This window comes from Poecilia reticulata, chromosome 15 (assembly GCF_904066995.2).
Source record: "Poecilia reticulata chromosome 15, P_reticulata-male-v2, whole genome shotgun sequence".
Classification (NCBI taxonomy): Eukaryota; Metazoa; Chordata; class Actinopteri; order Cyprinodontiformes; family Poeciliidae; genus Poecilia; species Poecilia reticulata.
In genome coordinates, this window is record NC_088844.1 from 24762840 (window position 1) to 24783614 (window position 20775).

Consider the following 20775-nt stretch of genomic DNA (forward strand, 5'->3'; position numbering starts at 1 on the left):
CAGGATCATCTTTCTATTCACCTGATGCTGTAAAATCTTAACAGATTTTGTAGAAATATTTAAAAAAAAAACTTCTTTGCAAGAGTGTCAGTTTAGAGATATCATACACTCTAATCAGACATGACCTCATGACCTCCTGCCTAATTACTTGCTGATCCCTCTTTTCCTACCAAAACAGCCTTGACTGATGGATTCATGTTCTCCACAAAACCCCTGAAGCTGTGCTGTTATCTAGATGTTCATAGTTGATCATTTAAGTAATGAGATTTGTTGGTCAAGCTCATCACAAAAATGCTGTTAACTTGATTAAATGAAAAACGAGGCAATTTGGAGGTCAAACTTTAAACCAATCCTGAACCATTATCGCTTTTTGACAAAGTTCATTATCCAGTTGAGTTAGATACACCTGGTCTAAAACTTTGACAGGTGGTAGAAACATCCACATGGCTGACAGGACCCAGTGCTTCCTGAAACGTAAAACTGCCTCCACCAGCTTCTCACAGTGCATCCCGGTGCTATATGTTAAGTTCCCCAGGCAGGATACCCACATGCGCCTGGGCATCCATGTGACCCAAAGGAAAACATGCCTCGTCATCAGACCAAGCTACTTTCTTCCATTAGTGGTTCAGTGTCTGTCCTTGTACTTCTGACCTTGGTCAATCACTTTGTGTTACACCTCACTGTATGAAAAGTGCTTCATAGGTACAATTTGACTGATTGATTGCTTTGTGGTCCAGTTTTGATACCCATTATTGGGACTTTCAGTGGTGTAAAGGGGTTAACCTTGACTGGTCTATGGCAATGCATCTCCAGTTGCAATAAAATATAACCTAAAATGTATAGTTTTGGGTTATATTTTGACTTTTTATCAGTTTGTTTCTACCAGTATATAACTGATAGGCTATGTGAGCCTTTGTTTCCCACATAAAGCCTCAGCCACCCATGCTCTTCCTTCCTTTCTTCTTCATTTGATACCATTCAAAGCAGATGCTCTGTCTGCGCTGATGAAGACTCACTCATCTCAACACTAAGAGGGCAGTGTGACCTACATTTTTATTCAGTAGCAAATAATTACCATTGTGCAGAGCTGAAAATCTCAGTAGCATATTGAACCTCCATCCCACTATGATCCATCAACAAATAAGAATTTTTATTTACATAGCAATTTTTCAGCAATGAGGCAGTTCAAAGTTTCCCCATAACGAGGAGAAAAACTACAATCTGGCAACAAAAAGTAACTCAGTCCTTGTGAAGTGGCACTGTAAATTTGGAAAATGTGCCTTTTTTTTCCCACTGAAAGCTATATAGAATGTGTTTTAAGAGACCAGTTTGTATATGAAAAAATAAACAGTCTTACTAAAAATGGTTAATGAAAACAAAGGATGCCATGACACTTTCGTCTTTTTTTTATTAATCATTTTTCAATAAAGGGACAAAATGGGCGTGTGAACAGGATTATGCAGACATCTGCCAGAAAACACAGACAGTGGTATTCCCAATACAACTGAACAGAGACCCCAAACAGGTACAACAGAAATCATAGAGCTTGTTTTGTCCAATGACCACTGGCCACCATTAGAAAAGAAAACATAATAAAATTATAGTATAACGAAAACAAAAGAATAAAAACAAACCAAAAATATATGACTCCATTCCATGTCTCTGTTCAGAACAGAGCATATAGGTAATAATAAATAGTAGCTCCCATTGTAAAAGATAAAGTTCATGTTCAAGTTACAACAAACAGCTCTCAGAACAGGAATAGAAAAGGCTGATAACAAAATATTCCGCATTGCCATTTACAAAAAAAGTCTCAACTCAAGCAGGCTTCTCCACATCCCCCTGGTCATTTTTAAATATGCTTTGCATATGAAAGTATATTCACCCAATCTAAATATAAAGCACCATTTAGTATTTGGCAATGGAAAAGAAAATGCAAAAACATTTTATTTCTTTTTAAATGTATTTATTTTAACTTTTTTTTTTAAGTAATCCATGTACTGCATATTAAGTTTTTTTTTTTTTTATCTTTAGATTTTTTTTCCTCCTCTCTTCTTGATGTTGGAATGTTGTCAGGTGGGAGAGGTGAGAGAGACAAAAGCACACAACAGAACAGGTCAACGTCAGCTTTCAGTACTGCATACAGGAATGGCAGCAGAGGGAGGAGAAAGAAGTGCGAATAAAAAAAGAACAAAAAGAAAAACAAAGAAGATATGTACAAACACCTCTGTGGACAGCAGGACCCAAAGCAGCAGCCATCTGATGGCCTGCGACGCCTCCCAATGCCACACATTTTAGCTGCTTTTTATGGGATGTTCTTTTTTTTTATCGTTTTATTTTATTTCTTTAGACATACAAATAATTCGCACTATATTATCCTGCCAAATTAAAAAAATATACCGTGGCAGCTTGGGTTTTTTTCCACTACCAAAACAGGTATGGCAAATACCTTTAGAGAGAACAAGCAACAGTTAAAAATACGAGCCTCAATATAAATACTATAGTGCCTACTCTAAGTGAACATTGAATTCAAATACAATTCTAGAAATACAGAAAAAGTAGACCATAAATGTGTTTAAGTATAGGAACTGACATGACTGTGCATTTTCCTATATTTTAAGTTCTTTATTATATATTCATATATAATCTTAATCCTTTCCCCAATGCAAATTGTATTTCAACCTGAAGAGCCGTAAAGAACCAAGGCAAAAAAAGGAAGAAAAATGAAACAAAAAATCAGCACAAAATCTTTTTTTTTTTCGTACGTTTCTGAAATGTTTCACCTCATATTTACTGTGACGGGAGTACTGGATGCCATTGAGATGCAGTAACAAAAGTTAAAACATTTCCCACTAAAACATAGCATAGCTCTGTTTGTGAAAAAAGGTTCTATTTATGCCCGTGTTTAAAGGAGAAGTTCTACAAAAACAGAGTCTGATGGCGTGAGCAGCAAGATTGGAGTGTCTGTTTTCCAGGCAGCAACTTGTTCAGATGATGATAAATCACAACTTCTTTAAAAAAAAAAAAAAAAAAAAAAACAAAAAAAAGTGGTTAATAAAGCCAGGAGAAGTGCATTTAGTTTGCTACTATGTGGGAGCAGAGGTTAGTTTGGAGGAGAGTGTGCTCTTGGGTTTCCATGGTTAACAAACGGTCAACGGTGAAATGGCGAGGATACAGAGGTCAGGGGTGATGAAGCTGCTAGCAAAAAGATTTTGTGCGTCTTTTTTTTTCTTTTTTTCTTTTACCACTTGCAACAAAGGGATCCTCATCATCTGACAGCATTACAAAGATTTTCCCCTTCAGCGTTAATTTGTAAACTGGGAAAACTAAAAACAGTGCACTTCATGTCAAACAAATCCAGCTTGTAGACTCAGTCCATGTACCATCTCTGCATGGATGTGGGACAAATGCACACTTAGTGCTTTACATTGAACAGCATGAAGGAAACTGAATCAACAAAAACTCATTTTGGGTTCAAAATCAACAGAAAACAAACCAAAATGAAATGTAACGCGCCCTGTGTTAACCTACAGTGACTCGCAAAAGTGTACACACCCCTGTTGAAATGGCAGGTATTTGTAAAATACAATTTTTCAAATATTTTTCCATTTTTAATGCAGCGGTATATTTTCATTCACTTCAACTAAAAATTAACAAATCTGTTAGGAGAGTAAATAAAAAAAGAATCTGGTTACATAAATTTTCACACCCTTAAACTTAAAATGTTATTTCAGCTGCCTCTCCTATTACAACCTTTAAATCGTTTAAGTGGCTCTGCTAAACTAGAAATAAAGCTAATCTGGATCAATTAAGTTTATTTTAAATAAAGCCATGGTTTATGGTGATGTGATAAAGGCTCCAAATAATCTTATATACACACCATAACAGAGTAAAGAAAGCCATCAATAATTTTAATAATTACGGGACAACAGGAACATAAAAATGGGATTGGTCACTAAAACGTAAGAAAAGATAAGAATTGGTTGTAGATGGGCTGTATGAAATAAAAGAGCCTCTAATAAAACATCCAGGACTGATCGTATCTTAAAGATCTTGTGGGAAATAGTATATGGTCTGAACATTTAACCCAATACATAATGAAGAACATACCCACAGTAAAACATGATGGTGACAGCATCATGATCTGGGAAAGCTTTCTTTTGGTAAAACAGGAGATTTCATAGAGATGGATGAAAATATGAGCAGTTTCCTGAAGATGGCCTCATAATCTGAGAGATTTAACGTATTTTTCCAAAATAAAGTCTGCAAATATTGACAGGTCAAGATGTAAGACACTTTTAGACTCCAACCAAAGTGTTGAATGTTGAAATTTAATCAAATTATGCTTCATTGAAGTATTAGTTCAGGGATGTACACATCCAGATTTCACCTTTTTTTATTGTAGAAGATTTGTTTGTTCTTTTAGTTGAATTGTGGAGAAACAATTTCATTTTGCATGTGGAAAACATGTTAAATTGATTTGCAATATTATTTATTAAGTCATAAAAACCTGACATTTCCACAAGGCTGTGCACTGTTTTAAGAGCCACTGTATGCATACTGGTTAGCATGAAAACATTTCTGAAAAGCCCTAAAACACAGATACATGTTTTTGCAAGTGTCTCTTTCTCTGCTGATGGCCGTGTTTGGAGTTGTAAAGTGAAAAACATTGCCTTGTATCCCGTAAAGCATACGTCGCTTCCAGTTCTGTTTTGCTTTCTTTCTCTCTAGCTTGTTTTTTTTCCACTGCTCTTAAGTAAAGCTAGCTTAAATTTGAGCTCACATATTACTTTATGCATTGTTCCACACACTGACATGCTGAAGCAGCATCGTAGGTTTGTGCTAACGCAGACATGTGACACTCTGCGTCTCATCCCTATAGTTCAGGATTGTACATCTCATCACAGATTACCTTTCTCTCAAAAGCTTCACCATACCAAAAACAAATCTACAAATAATTCTGATATACACAATACTGCTTGTACCATGCTTGTCATGAAATTTCCAATTATAGAAAGCCTATTAAACATGTTAAAGGTAGCTAAATGATGATTTTGATCTTTCATCGTGAGTTGTCCATTTGAGTCGTCAGGTGCTTGATGCAAGGACCTTTTTCTGTGTGGTCTAACTCTTTCAGCTTCGTCTGTGTGACCCCAAACTTAATCCAGATAAAATTATGGCCAATGCAGTCTTGAAATATCAAAGGCACTCTTCCTTAATCCTCCAAATGATAGTACAAATTGAGTTCTTAACACACTTTTTTGTCTTTTTGAAAGAAATTTGAGGCCTGTCGTCACTTTCAGTTTAGTAGTCAAGCCAAATACATGATTTTTTTTCTTCTCTTAAACCCTGTGTGAACATGGCATCTTTTAGAAAGATCAGGATAAGTGCATTTCCAGGGTAGTAAAAAGAGGGTCAAGTAAAAAGACTGTTCACTTTCCATGTTACAAAACAAAGCTGTACATGATATGTGTTACAGAATGTACGCAGCATGGATGTATCTTTCTTCTCTTTTTTCTTTTTAAAGAATAAAAAGAAAATAACTGAATGAGAGAAAAACAGCAACACATTTACTCAACAACTAACCAACCAGGGACAAATTCTTTTCTTTTTTTCTTTTCTTTTTTGATTAGCAAAAAACATACTATGCATGCTGACTAATTCTTAAAAATGGGGGGGGAAAAGAAAACTCAATAAAAGGAAATAGTACACAACATGTAAATTATTGCACAAGAGAAAGGCTCGAAGTTTTGCGTCAATGCAAGAGTATTGCCCCGATACAGATCATGCATTCGATGGGTAATGGAAACAAGGTGTGCTGGTGCAGAGCACATGGTCTTAGGCTTCCACCAGGTTGGTGAAAGGGGAGTGTTGGGATTGGGGCAAATCTACAAGGGGGCTAGGAATAAACACTTGACTGTTGGCGACCCAGTTACAAAGGAAAAGGTCTCATTGTTCTGCCTTCTACTCTGACTTTATTTCGGTACTCAAAGGACGGTCACTGTGCCATTTTTTCATGTGTTTCTCCAAGGTGCTGTAAACACTGAAGGGCATTTGACAAATTTCACACTTGTACACATCTTTGCCCACCTGACCATGGGTCTTCATGTGGCGAGTAAGTTTGGAGCTCTGGGCACACGCGTAATTGCACAGCTCACACTTGTAGGGTCTCTCTCCTGTGTGACTGCGCCGGTGTACTGTCAGGTTACTGCAGTTCTTGAAAACCTTGCCACAGTACTCACAAGTGTCACTCCTGCGTCCATCCTTGGAACTGGGTCTCCCAGGACCCCCAAGGTGGGGCGTGCTGCCCCCGCTGCCTGTCCCACTGCGACCTGACATTCCCCCATCCAGTTCTCCTGGAGGGGTTGAGAAACGCAGGCTGCCATTCTCTGACGAGTGCTCAGATGATGATGCAAAAGGCGATTGTCTGGAATCCCCAAAGTTGAGAAAAGGGTCCTTGAGTTGTCGAGAGGCAGCGTAGCCAGCCAACCATTGGGAGTAGACATTTTCTGTGTTAGGGATTGTGGGGGTAGGCAGGTCAAATTCTTTCTCCAGTTTAATACGTTTTGAGAAGGGACTAAGTGGACTGGGGCTACCCAGAAGCAGTTTCTTTGAGAGGCCAATTGAAGAAGATTCATTAGGAGACGCTCCTCGTCCATTTACTGCAGAAACAGTGCCTTCCTCTACACGTTCTGTTTCCAAGACAGAGTCTCCATCGCACATGTTCCGACTGTGGTGATGGTCTCTGCTGAGATGGTGGTGCAGGTGGTTCTCCTGGGCCATGGCGTTGCGTTTGTGTGCGTTGAGGGCTTCACTGAAGTGCTGCATGCTGGCGGCCAGACCCATACCCTGCATGACCTCTGGCAGTGAGCGAGGGATAGATGTCTCATCAGCCACTCCGCCCAGTCGACTTCCAATCCCGCTGCTGTTTTCATGCTGCCGTGCTGCTTCCAGGCTCAGTCCGAAGTGATAGCTGTTGTTTCGCTTGGGTGGCCTCTCCCCATTCTGTACTTCCTCCTCTTCCCCCTCTTCTTCCTCCTCCTCTTCCTCTTCCTCCTCCTCCTCTTCTTCTTCTTCCTCCTCTTCTTCCTCTTCTTCCTCCTCCCCATTTTCTCGTAACATACGATTATTTTCACTTTTCAGCTTGGCCACCACTGATTTAAGTGCATTGCTTGCACTACCTATATGCTCACTAGTGCCGGGCTCTGGGGACGAGGCTATTGATAGACCGTCTTCTGACTTGCCCGTGTTTGGCGACGATGATTTGTGCATGTGCGTCTTCATATGTCGTTTCAGTTTGCTTGCTTGTGTGCATGCGTGATCACACAAATGACATTTGTACGGCTTCTCTCCTGTGTGGCTGCGCCGATGCACTATTAAATTACTCTGGAACTTAAAGGCTTTGCCACAAAACTCACAACACTTTGATTTCAACTGGGTGTTGGAAGAAGAGGGTGGTCCTGCTGTAGGGAGAGGGGTTGGAGGAGTGGTTTGTGAGCCCACAGGCGACTGCATCGAGCCTTGTAGTGGTGGTGGAGTAGCAAGATATGGAGGTTTGCTGCCCCCTGCACCGCCTGCACCTGCTGTTCCTCCTGTCTGGAATGGCTGCAGTAAGCGCTGCATGGGGCTTGGCCGGCTGGGTGATAGCGGGGGAGTAGACCCTGAGGTGTTGCCCGCCAGTTCCCGTAGACGCCTTGAGAAGTCCATTGTCGGAGGTGGGTCTAGAGGCAGAGGAGGATTAAGGCGCAGCACCCTGTCAAAGGCACTCGGGTGGTGGGCTGCCAGCGCCAGCTCCTCTGGGCTCAGGTGGTGGGGATCCAGATGGTTTCGCGGAGGGGGGCTGAAGAGAGGAGGTGTTGGGGGGAAACGCTGATGATGGCCCCCAGGAACACCAGAGCCAACGGCACCTCCTGCTCCAATGCTGTCCCTTCCCCCTGAGCCCGAGCCAGGGATGCGGAGGAGGTTGAAAGGGCTTGCATCAGGTGGCAAATGGAGGCCATGAAGGGGAGGCTGAGAGGGGCAGTCAGCACCACCACCAAGGGAAGAAGGCCCGCCCATGCGTGGGGTGAGAGGACTGCCATGTTCACTTTCCAGGTAAATTCGAAAGCCATGGGAGTTCTGAGCATGCTGCAGCAAGAACCAGGCGCTGCCGTATGACTGCTTACACGTTGTGCAGGTGTACGTGGTTGGCTCCTCCTTACCTGTGGGAATAGAGAGGAAATGAACTTAATAACATGTTGACTACTTGTTGAACACTGCTTTGTGAAACAGACTTAAAGAAGAATGGACTGAATTTCTTTTAACACTTTAATGTAGAAAAAAATGCAGGACCTAAGGCCTAAACGTTACAGCGTTTAAAAAGGGTTGGCACATGGTGTTGAGGGCTTTGCAAACACAACAGCAGCTCTTATTGAGGTCATGCCCCACATGAGTAGCATGTGAGAAGTACTGTGTGTATCTCTTTTTCTCCCAGACTGCTTTGGGACATAATTTCTCCCCTTAGATGGACTGAGAGTCCTCCATTGTCAGCAGGAGAACAAAGATGCAGGCTATCCCTGTGGACCGTTACTTCTTACTGATCTACCAAAACAGACTCGTTGGTGAATTCACATACATAAAAACACACCCTCACACACACACACACACACCCCCAGGAGAGATAACGAAGAAAAACCCCCTCTTAAATCCTTGAAGTTAGTGAGTTCTTAGTGTTTTTTACTAACCATCTTTAGAAGTATGAAATCATAACATATTCATGAAATATGTACAATCTTTTACTATTAATCTTAGAAGAAGCTAATATATGCGCCAACTGAAATCCATAATCCATATACCTTTAATCCAGATAAATACGGTACATGCTTATACTCAATGACTCATCCAAATAGGTAACCTTGGCTGCTGGAGGAAGCTAAAACCGTAGGAGTGTGAAACCTTTCAGGCTCCCGACTGAAGAGGAAATCTGACGTTCTCCGTCTGCCTCAGAGCTTTTTTTTCCTCCCTCATCAAGCCATGCACAGTTGCTTTGAGAAGACGATGAGAGGAACATTTAAAACAATAATTGCTTTTGTAGGGGCATCGGGAACGATGACCTGCGGTGTGACCCGCAGCGCGTGTCTAATCTCATTAGTGGACGGAATGGACGGCCATCAGCTCGTTTACGAGATTAGACGACAAACGAACCCCCCGTCGCTGCTGTTCAGAGGCGACTTTTGCTAACGCAAAATGAAGAAGCACATCAAAAGCAAAGAGGAGACAATTTTACCAAAGTCCGGGAAAAGATCTTATTAAAATACCAGTTCAGTTTGTTTCTATGAAGAAAAGAATCACTATGGAATCATTGCTTTATCCATTGGCTCCTTTTTGAAATGCATAACAAAGAAAATGAAAGTGGTTCATCATAAAGCTTTTTGTGTGAGTACAAACACTCAATATTTATAACACTGTGTAAATTTTCATAATTGCAAAATTATCAATAGAAACTCATCAAATTGTGAAAGATGGATTTTGACCCCATGAAAGGTGCAATATACAGTAAAAAAATTAAGTCCATGTGAAATATTTTATACTTAAAAATGAGTTGAGGTTTTATTTCTCTCTCCTCTTATCACACTTCTCTTTTTCCACTGCTGCTACTTCAAGAGATCTTGATAATAGTAATAAGAATTTAAATTGACAAAACTGTTTATTTTGGTCATGGATGGTGGTTGTAAATTTATAATTTGAGTACAAAAAAAAATTTGTTCAAAGTTTAACATTAAAACCAACAAGCTAATTATTAAATATTTATTACGAAAATGTCAACCTATTTAAAGTTTGTCCATAGTTCCTTGGTAAGGATTTGGTCAGAGCAAATCAGGTAAGATGCTTTGGACTTTATCTGCTTCATGAGTGGCTTAACCCAGGACTGCAACTGTTATAGCCCAGTCCTACATACTTCTGCGTGGGGACGGTCTGACGCCCTCACTGCAGCTGCTGTCCATGCCTTTTACATAAATGTCCCTCAGACTCTTGGACAGACTTCGTAGTTCTCCCCAGAAATTATCATCTTTCATTTTGTAACACTTTTCTCCTTTCACTAAACTTCCATTTATACCTTTGGATACAACAGCTGACTTCTTTAGTAATGATATGTTGTGTTGTGCTGTCCTTGCTAGGTTAAATCCCCATGATTTTTCAGGAAATGGAATTAAATAATATTTATTGGTCTCATGTAATACAGTGAACCCTCGCTATAACCAGCTTCACCTTTCGCGGCCTCGCTGTTTCACAGATTTTTTTAGTGCAGTTTTTTTTTTTTACAGTGTATGAATGCGCATTGTGTTCTGATTGGCTATCAATAAATCCACTGCGTGTCTCGTCTCTGTCCAGTACAAAATGTGTTCAGCTTGGCAAATTTACACGTTTGTAAATTTCCTCCACGACAAAACCCAACGAAATGTTCTGCACCGACAAAGGCACCTGAAGACGTGTCAAAAAGGCAGAGGAAGATGCTAACTAAACTTCTGGACACATTTCAGAAAAAAGAGCACCAACAAATACCCATAATTATGTCCTTTTATTTCTTGAACAAATGCTTGGACCTGAAAACAGGTTTTGATCTTTGGTTTTGCTCTATAGTTCTGTATAACAATATCTCTATGCGTTCTGTAAAACTTTATAAACTGGGTTTCACCTCTCAAACTTGCCTGAAGTAGATAAAATTTTCAATCGTATTCTAGTTTTCGGAGTGACCAAAACTGATACCATTCAGGAGATATAAACCATAACTTCACATCCCAGTTTCTGAAACAAATGTTCGACCACGACTGTGCAAGTCATGAGCTCGACTCAAAGCTCAGAACTGAATCTGCGCTGACTGAAGCTGTAAGGTTAATGGATGTTGGAGTAGGCGACCGCTCCACTCTATCTCCCTGTAATATACTCCCATCAGCCACTTCATTAGGCAAACTCTTCACCACTCCAAGGTAGAAAAAAAATGAAGTGAGAACGCAAAAGATGAAGACAGATGGAGTCAAAGAAAGGCAAAGACAGAAGTGAGACGACGATAATTCCTCTGGATTAAGTTCAATAAAGGTGACAAATACCTCTAACAACTCTAAAGTTTGAGCCTGGCTGAATAGATGGAGATGGCAAAAAAAAAGGAGGGGTATATAATAGCATCCGGTTCTTTACCTGGGGTAAATGTCAGAGCTTTGGAGGCACTAGTGAGACTCTAGAGAACACAGGCAAGCACTGTTTCAGAAATGTCCTAACACTCAATACCTGCCATGCTACAGTGACAAGCACAGGCATTAAGCCCTATTAAGCCAAGGGCATTGCCTGGACACTTATGTGGTGCTAGATGGAGGAGGAAGCCAGTAAGGCAGCCTGGCTCAGGTTTCAGAGCTCCTCTGTGTGTGTGGGTGTGTGTGTGTGCAGCAGGATCCCCTGGCTCCTTCAATCCCACTCTGAAGGAAATGTAGCACTTTGGCTGTCCGAATGGCGGAAATAAAGCTTGTGCACCACACTGAGGACACAGAGTACACACCTCGCAAAATGGATTTATTACGGCCATGCATCTTCACCAAGAAATTATAGCAAAATTATGGATTCATTCAATTATGGATTCAAATTACCTTTCAAATACGCCACCTTAGCAGTAGCAACAATAAAGTTAACAGAGCTAATAGAACTGCACTATAAATAGTCAGTAAAATAAAAGTAGGCTCTTAATGTGTAATGTATATTTTGTTTTACTTGTTCAATTAGTGCCTCCACATGTCCCTGTATATCCAGAAGTATCCTGTTTAGATATTTTATATGACAACACATTTACATTGTTTTTCTTTTCCTTTTAAATGAATTTACCTTGCAACGTCAGCCTGAATAACTGTCTGTTCCTCAGCCAGTCATTCTGTTCTATAAATTAGCTGGATTGCCACCATTATTCCTCTCCAACCAGCTGGGATTCAGAAACCAATGCCAGGTCTTGGCTACCAGATAGGACAGTCCTGCAACTATCACACTGGCCTTTCCACCGTCTCAGTTCGGTTTCTTTCTCTGTAGAAATGTTCTTTTCTCTCCTGTGTTTTAATTCCTATTGTCTTGTCTGTAAGTGCACCATACAGTGCAGCAATGCAACATCTCTACCACAGGTTAAGGTGAAAATGTACCTTATTGCAATCTGAAATTTCCATCAAACTCTGGGTTTTCAGGAAAACAGGCATAAGCCGATTCCCGATATCAAGATTTTAAAAAGCTATAAATCAAGACTGCTAACTTTTTCCATCGAATGTTCCTTGCAAAGTCCTAAAACAAAAAGAAAAAGAACCTGCAACCAGGGTGTTCAGCTAGATGTACAGTAAAGAAGTACAGCCCTCCCCCGACTTGTTGCTGTGCACTTCCATTCAGCTAGTTTCTCAACTGGTAGTGTATACTGTAAATATTGTTCATCAGACAGACCTAGTGTGAAAACTAAACAGGTGCCACTCATCACTCTTATTAAGCCAACACTGTTCTATAACTATATAGAAAAATGTTCTATATAGTTTAAAGTAATAACAAATTTAGTGAGTGTTTTTCTGCATTTTTAATTACGTCTCTCTTTCAAAATCAAAATAAATGTTCAAGATAACTATTCCATAACTTGAAATGATTAATGCTTATTTTGGAAAAGCTATTTATTATGTTGAGAATTTCTTGTGTTATTTCCAAAGTTTTTATACCATGAAAACGAAACAAACAAAAGACTAGTCGTAAAGCAGGAGAAATTGATTTCTTGCAGATACACTGCAGACAAAAAGTTTGGAAGCAGCTCCAGCACCGGCCAGACATTCCTGTTTCTGTTCAGAGTTTTATGGGATTTTTTTGGAGCTACAACATGTTCAGACTTTCCTTGTATTGGCATGACTATTGTCCTCAGTTTGCCCTTAGGCATACATTCATGTTACCAGACCATTTCTGAATGAACAAGTCACTGATGGAAAAGAAAGGCTTAGCTGGGATTTGTACAGTCACAACTTGAGTACAAAAGCAGAAAATAACTCAAGGTTATTTTGTCTGAAATTATTCTTAAGATAATCATGTTTGTTTTGATGGATTCTGATCAGGAGTATCGTTAGGATTTTATTTAGCTCACATCTTAATGCGAAATGAAAACATTTCACTCAAAGAAACACTTATCATTGCTGACAACTTCCTCTTTGTAATATATATTTAAATGTATGTTGTATTCTTTGGTACTGACTAAATCAAAATGACTGACAATCAATTATTATAGCTAATGAAACAAACACTAAAATAAAAAGTTTTAGTTCATCTGCTCCTATTAAAAAACAAAACAAATGCTACTACATGTATTTATCATACAAAAAGTGGAGAGTTAAAACTAATATAGTGTGTGACTGTAAAAATATGTTGTATAACCTATATTTCAAACAGTAAATGAATGAAATAAATAAATTTAAAAATAAATCTGCATGCCTCTCCTAACTGCCTTAACAATATACTTCTCTAAGAGAACTACTGTATTGCTGTGCAAAAGAAAACAGTTTTGTGTAATAAAACCTTGGCCAAAAGTTTATAGTTACAAACATTCAGCATTACTTTATATCTTAACCCAGCATTCCTGAGTCCTCCTGCCATCATGAACCAATAAAGTACGATGTTATTGCTCTCTCTAAAGCACACAACTGTCAAGATATTTATTATTTCTCCTGGCTTTATCAATTAAACGAATGCATCTTTGTAGAAAATCACTTGAAATCAAAATAAAATCTAAAAAAAAAAGCTATTATAAAATCTGGGACAAAAACTTGACTCTCTGCAGTGATAAAAGAGAGGGCAGAGTTAAACCTCTCACTATGAAAAGTTGTTTTGCAGTCCAGAGGAAATTGATCGGCACAGTCCTCCTCATTCAATTATTTTCCCTTTATGTTCAAGCATTCCTCCTAACTGGACAGCAAACAATTGGAATGCAAACAGTGGCAGCTGGTGTGCTGTCCGCTCGCCGAGGAGAGCGACGCCATCAAATAACAACACGAGAGAAATTGCTAAAAAAGAAAAATAAAAGCCACCAGTGCTCCGCTTGGAGGGAAATCAGCCTCTATTACTGGCTAGATCAAAGCAACTTCCTCAAACACAGCCATTTTAGGAAGGAATACGACAGCGTTGGTGCAAAGAATACTAGAAACCGGCAGACAATAACTAACAAACAACACTGAATATGACTGAGGAGAAAAGTCTGAATTCCTCAGTTTGCAGCCAGAAGGATTGTGCTTCTTTGAGGACTGAAGTGGCTTCTGTTCAGCTGCTTTCGCTTGAGCTGCACCACCATGAACCTGATCTCACCGAAATGACATTTGGCTTAAATCTATATCAAAATAATGACACACATATGGTCTGAATTTGACCACATCATACTGCAATTGGGCATTTTGTGCTGGGTTCTACTGAAAAGAGCTGGAGATAAAATTTGTAATAAATTAGGGTTATGTTTATACATTAATTGAATTGAGTCATTTCAAAAACTTCTTTTAAAAATGTCGTGAAATGTTTCAGAACTTTTTTTCTGCCTCTTATCAGACATCATCTTAAACTTTCCGTTTAGCTTGTGGCTCTGCTGCTATAGTCCATCTGAGAACGGTGCCTTTACACAGATAAGGTGTTTAAATGCCAGAGTGATATGTTTATCTCTTTTTTGTTGAATAGTTGCAGGAATGATTCCACAACAGCAAGGAACGTATATAAGCCTCAAACCTTAAACCAGAAGTATAAAAATGAAGACATGATTTAAACCAGGATACATCTGTGTAATCAAAAAGAATTATGAAAACTGTCAAGCACATCTTGATGTAGTTTAACAAAAAAAAAACACAATACCACTATTTTGTTTCTGCGATCGAACGAAAAGAAATAAAATGTATTTTTATCTTCAAAAGAACGCGGTTCAGTCAGCGGTGGATTTGTCAGATTTATAGACTTTTAATCAATGGGAACATCAACAATACTGTCACCACAGAAAACCCCCAAGCTGAACTTAAATCGGCTTCAAAAAACTTTTGAAAAATGAGTGTCCAGGAAGAAAAGAACTTTGAGCGCATTTGGATTACCAAAGACAACAATGAATTATCGACCCGCTCTCTGATTACATGCTGTGTTCGAGCACGGAGGTGCGTTTGGACGTGTGTGTCTGCGTGGTGCTGCTAAACAGCCATGCAGTCCGGGCTGATGAGCAAGAATATCAATACAGTCTGTCTCTGCATGTGTGTGTGTGTGATATATCAATACCTTCTGTGTCTGTGTTTTGAACTCCTGCTGCGTTACAGACTGTGCTATTTGCAACTCTCTTACCAATCTACTTATGAGTGTGTGCGCGTCTGTTGGCCAAAAAAATAATGTGACAATCTCTTCTTGTTCCATTTCTTTGTAGCTTTCATAAACACACAACCTCTCTCACACAAACAGTTGTGTCTTTTTTTAAAGTTTGTCCAAATGAAACAGCTCAGCCCCTAAAACTATGCCTATAAACGTAATCAAATAGTGTAGTGTGTGTGTGCGTGTGGGTGTGTGCGTGCCTGAATGTACATGTGTGTTCATTTGGAGGACCGGTAGTCATGATGGCAGGGACAGCATTCACTTAACCCCAAACCGCCATGGTGAAATTACAGAGCGTCCAAATTACAGCACTTATGTGAACATAGAAAGAGGGAGAGTAGACTTGGTCCTGACATGCATACACACACACACAATGCATGTGAGCCTGATGACTCAGCACGAGAACTGGCATTAAACCACAAATCGACAAACTTTATTTCAGCTCATTTTTATTGCGGATTACTGATTTTAATCACTGTTGAAGCAGTCGGGTTGTTTTGTTGTAACTACTGCTGCAACACTCACAAAGACATCTGTTCGTTACACTGTGTGTCTGATTCAACTAGAGCTAGTTCATTAGATCTGTACATTAAAACTCCTTTAGCCCATCCTGATCATCATAGCAATAGCAGAGGTGTTCAATTGGGAATGTAATGGTATTTTGCAATTAATGGGGAAGTTATTATTGTGGCCCCTAAATATGCTTTCAGGACTGTGTGATGAGTTCTTTCAAAGGAAGCACTTTGGGTGCTTGAAATGATAAACAAACATCAGCTACAGACAGACATCACTTTAATTAGAAATAAGTGCAGTTTTATAATGCAATAAGTTCTGCTTTGAGATCTTATCACTTATATATAAAATGGAAATGATAAGCTTTGACAAGGATAACTTGCAAGAACTGTGAAGAGTTGTCCACTAACAATGCTAATGTTAGCATTTGCTTCAGAGCTAAAAGACCATCTGGGTTTGTTATGACAAGTTTGCACTGGATTTAACCAACTCTAGTTTAAAATTTAAAGCATATACACTGATCAAAGGTTTTTAAAATATAGCTTGAGATTGTTTTTGGTATTGTAGCTCTGAATTAGTCAAGCATGTAATATTATAGAGATCTGGAAAAAATGAAGAGATCACTACACTGAACCCCATTGAAAACTTCATAGTTATTCCATCAACTGTTAATTTCTGAACTCTTCCTGAGTTAAAACATTACTATTGTTGTTTCTAAATGAATATAACTTGTTTTCTTTGCATTATTTGAGGTCTGAAAGCGCTGTATGTTTTTCATTATTTGGACCATTTCTCATTTTTTGCAAAAAAAAAACACAACATTTTTGTTTGAAATTTCGGGGACATGTTGTCAGCAGTTCATAGAATAAAAGAATAATGTTCATTTTACTCAAACATAATATGCCTATAAAAAGTACAATCAGAGAAACTGATCATTTTAAGTGATCTCTTAATTTTGTCCAGCGCTGTATATGTGGAAACGTCAAACATGGATGAGAAAATTCAATGCTGTTTAAAGATTCTTAAAAATATAATTTGGAATCTGTAAAATCTTTATTGGGGGAAAACACATGCAAAACATTTACATTGTTAAAGGTTTCCCTCTTCCTGATATTATTGTCTTGCATTGCTCCACCTTTTGTACATAGATTTGTTTATTTCTTATGCACTAGTTTCAATCTATAATCTGGAAAAGAGGGGACCAAAGCTCAACATACAGACACACACTTGTGCCTAGTGGCAATTTAAGGTCTTAATTTTGAATTTTTTTGGTATATTCTAAAAGACTGCAGTTCCTGCAGAAACGCTACAAAAGCACATGGAGAGCAGGAAACTCCAAATAAAAAGTTGTCCTGCATTCAGAGAGAACTGCTAAATCAGGTTAGTGATGCATCAGATTTGAGAGCCATCTGTTTTGAGCACTGAGTCATTGCGAGTTCAGAAGTCCGACTTTTGACGATAGAAAGCTCTCCAGCTCATGCCATCAATGTCAATTCAGCCAGACATCAAACAGAGATGTTTGAGTGTGTGATTTTAATAAAGCATATGGCTTCTAAAGGTTTCCAACTTTCACTTCATGAACAAGTTTGCCAACATTTTACAACTGCAAACATCAGCTATGAAACAAAACTACAAAGTTTAAAAAGAAAACGGATCATTCTGTAAAACCAAAGAACTTGCAGAGGGTGTGCTTTCTTTTATCTTGACTGTATTGTGTTTTTGTGAGAAAAGAAATGTAGGAGCTTCGTGTTAAAGCCACTGAAAGTGTGATGACTTCCTCTGTTTTCTGTATTATTACATGTTTAAGGGCATTTTCTAAAATCTCTCTCTCTCTGTGTAGTTTAACGTGGAGGTGACCTAACACCAAAATATTTCAGTATTAATATGTTTTAGTAACAATAAGTGGAGACCTCCTGCATCCTCCATTTGTTACAACACAAAGTATGAAATATCAGTGATTGGCATTGAATAACAACATCACTGGAATCACGTAAAATTATGTTGCAGCATTGATTTATGTTATATTAAAATATTTTCTAATTCATTAGGTAGATAAAATATATTTAAACACTAACTTTTTTTTACATTCATGCCTGCCTTCACCAAAGTGGACACATCTGACAGAGGTAACAGTGTTGAACCTAACAGAAGGCAAATGGTTAACAACAGCGTAGTAAGTTTTGCATCCAAGCAAATGTTCCAACTAATAAAAAGCGCATCAAAGCACAAGCTGTGTGATTTACTGATGGATTACAGGGTTTACAATAAAATTTTAATATTTTTAATTGTCTTGCAGGTGTAACAGCAGTAAGTTCACACAAAAGATTCAAAAGTGTTAAATTATATATACACAATAATTTAATAACAGGAATAATAATAATAATAATAATAATAATAATAATAATACTGAGGAATCTCATACCTTGATGCAATAAATTCACTTAGTGACACATTTTTGTGATTATTGAACTGAAAATCTTATGTTTTTCAGTTTTGACTAAAATTACATTATTTGTATTTTTCTGATACTGATCACATGACAAAGGCGGACAAATATTTAAAATAAAACAAGAACACATGCTGAGAGGAAATGCTACAGACGTTTAAAGGTTGTTGATCATCACAAACACACATATTTATTACTGATTCATTTGCACTACCAAACCATGACCTTTGACCTAAGCATTAACAGTACATGCCTAACCCTAACCTAAACTCAAATACTTTGAGTCATGGGGCCCGAGCTTTGGGTCCCATAAGGAGCAGGGGGTCCTTGCAGCGTGGTACTTATTGGAAAAATGGGTCTTAAAAGGTGAGAAATGCTAAAACGCCCCCCCCACACACACACACACACACGCGCACGCTTGCACACACACACACACACACACACGTGTTTCCAGTGTGGTATTGAGTGATTTAGGGAACTGCAACAGCTGCCAAGCAGGACAATTCAGTCATCAGTGTTTGTGTGCAAGTGTGCGAGTCTCCCCGTGTCCACAGTGGGAGATCACTCTGAGCCAAGCAAACACCTCAGCTGGCCGGAGGCCCACACACACACACACACACACACACACATATACAACATAAACACAAGGCTTTGCTTCCTCTCTTCAGCTAATCCCCGCCCCACCCAGTCAGTTCCCTCCGTCTGTTCGTCCACACTGAGTACAGGTGGCTTGTCCTCACTCTGACTCCCGATTTCTCCCCGATCACCACATCCCTCCTTCTCTCAGTCTTTATTGTCAGCGCTTCTCTCTTTCACTTTTTTGTCTTTACTTCAACAAAGATGAAAAAAAGAGCTTTCAACAGAGGGTAGATGGAGACGGTCCGGATAACAACCTGGGAGGGGTGTGAGAAAACGAACAGCCCAACGAAGGCCTGAATCACTAGAGCCCCAAACCCAGCCGCCCACACACGTGCTCCTTTACGGCAACATGCGAACAAGCTGCGACTCGACCGAAGAAGCTGCGCCGTTGCCAAAAAACCCTTTATCTCGCCTGTTTTCCTGCCTTCATCTTCCCGCTGCTCTGGTCCTTCCCTCCTGAGCTCCCAGGAGGGCAGCGCTCAGCATTATCTCTTTAATTGTACTCATCCGACAAGGCCAATCAATAGAGGACATATTTAATACAAGTTTATGACTATAAGCAATCAGCAACAACAATAGCTTTTGCCTGTGGTGAAAGGAAAAAAAAAAAAAAACGAAGGGAAAGGAAAGGAAATATAAGCCATCCTGCTTTTAACACGAACAGCCTCCCACAATCTCCCAGTCAGACCTTGGAGAGAAACGCTATAAACTGCAACGAGAACACAGGAATTCAAGACTCCTCTCTCTCTCTCTCTCTCTCTCTCTCTCTCTCTCTCTCTCTGGTAAGAGAAGGCTTTAACTTCAAGGGGGTCTCGGGTGGATTTCGGCGGCTCTTTAAAGCGTTCGATTTTAGCACACAGTCCACAAGAGGATTGCAGGATGGACTACGGCACTGAAGCAACGTTTGGCAGACATAATAAATAATTATATCAAGTAGTTATTTTCAGATTTGAGTGTGATAAGTCGTCCGCAGAATGAGGAAAAGAGGAGAAATAGATGCTCTTTGTGCCAATAGCATAGCAACGTGACATACTTTATACTTTGTGTTCTCTGTTGAATCGTTAGTATTTTTAAGAAAAAGCCAAACATAGTAATTTTCCACTAATGAACCTATTGCCAACCATAGTGAACATTTGTAAAAAGCATTAACAGAAATTATTCTTTTACTTTAAGAACACCTTGTATTTTAGAAAAACAATTACATTTATATGCACAGTGGGGGAAATACTACATTAGAAAATACGTTTTTACAAATCAGCACCTTTTAAATAACCTCTATAAAATAAATATTGCTGTTTTTCTGATCATCTAATTAGTAATCCATGAATTTAAGTTTCTCTGGGATATAAATCTGTTGGACCAGTCCTAATATTTGTTTTTTGCTGCATGAGCAATCACAACAATGGTAAGTGAAGGGAAAACATCTCCAAACTCACTTTCACAGACCTGCAGCAAAGAGAAACTCCTGCAGTCTCCAAATCTCTGTAACAAATAATAGACCCTATTTATGCTAACTTGTACTTTGGGAGAGATGAGACTAAAATCAAACACTTCCCTTATATTTTGCACAATTTCATTAATACTCTGTTGGAAAACTTAGCATGCCCATGTTTAAATATGGTGTAGGATCTTTACAGCTGTCATTGATTATAATTAGAAGTCTTTAAAAACTGTAATGAAGGAGCAAAAGCAAAGCATACATTTAAAGATTCAATTGGAAGAGTTTGCTGGAACAAAAAGATGAATTCACTAACGTTTTTTTACACAACATATGTCCCAGTAAATTTGTCCAGCACTGCATAAAGGTTCATTTTACTCCT

General features: G+C 39.0%; 1 protein-coding gene across 3 annotated transcripts in view; it reads right to left on the reverse strand.

Annotated features, from left to right (window-relative positions):
• Nucleotides 1-1391: 1391 nt before the first annotated feature.
• Nucleotides 1392-20775, reverse strand: part of bcl11aa (BCL11 transcription factor A a) — a 54860-nt gene continuing 35476 nt past the window's right edge. For all 3 annotated transcript variants that reach the window (XM_008430338.2, XM_017309040.2, XM_008430340.2), the window contains exon 3: nt 1392-8201. In XM_008430338.2, coding sequence (XP_008428560.1) covers nt 5965-8201 — 2237 coding nt within the window. In that variant the 3' untranslated portion in view covers nt 1392-5964. The remainder of the gene's footprint in view (nt 8202-20775) is intronic.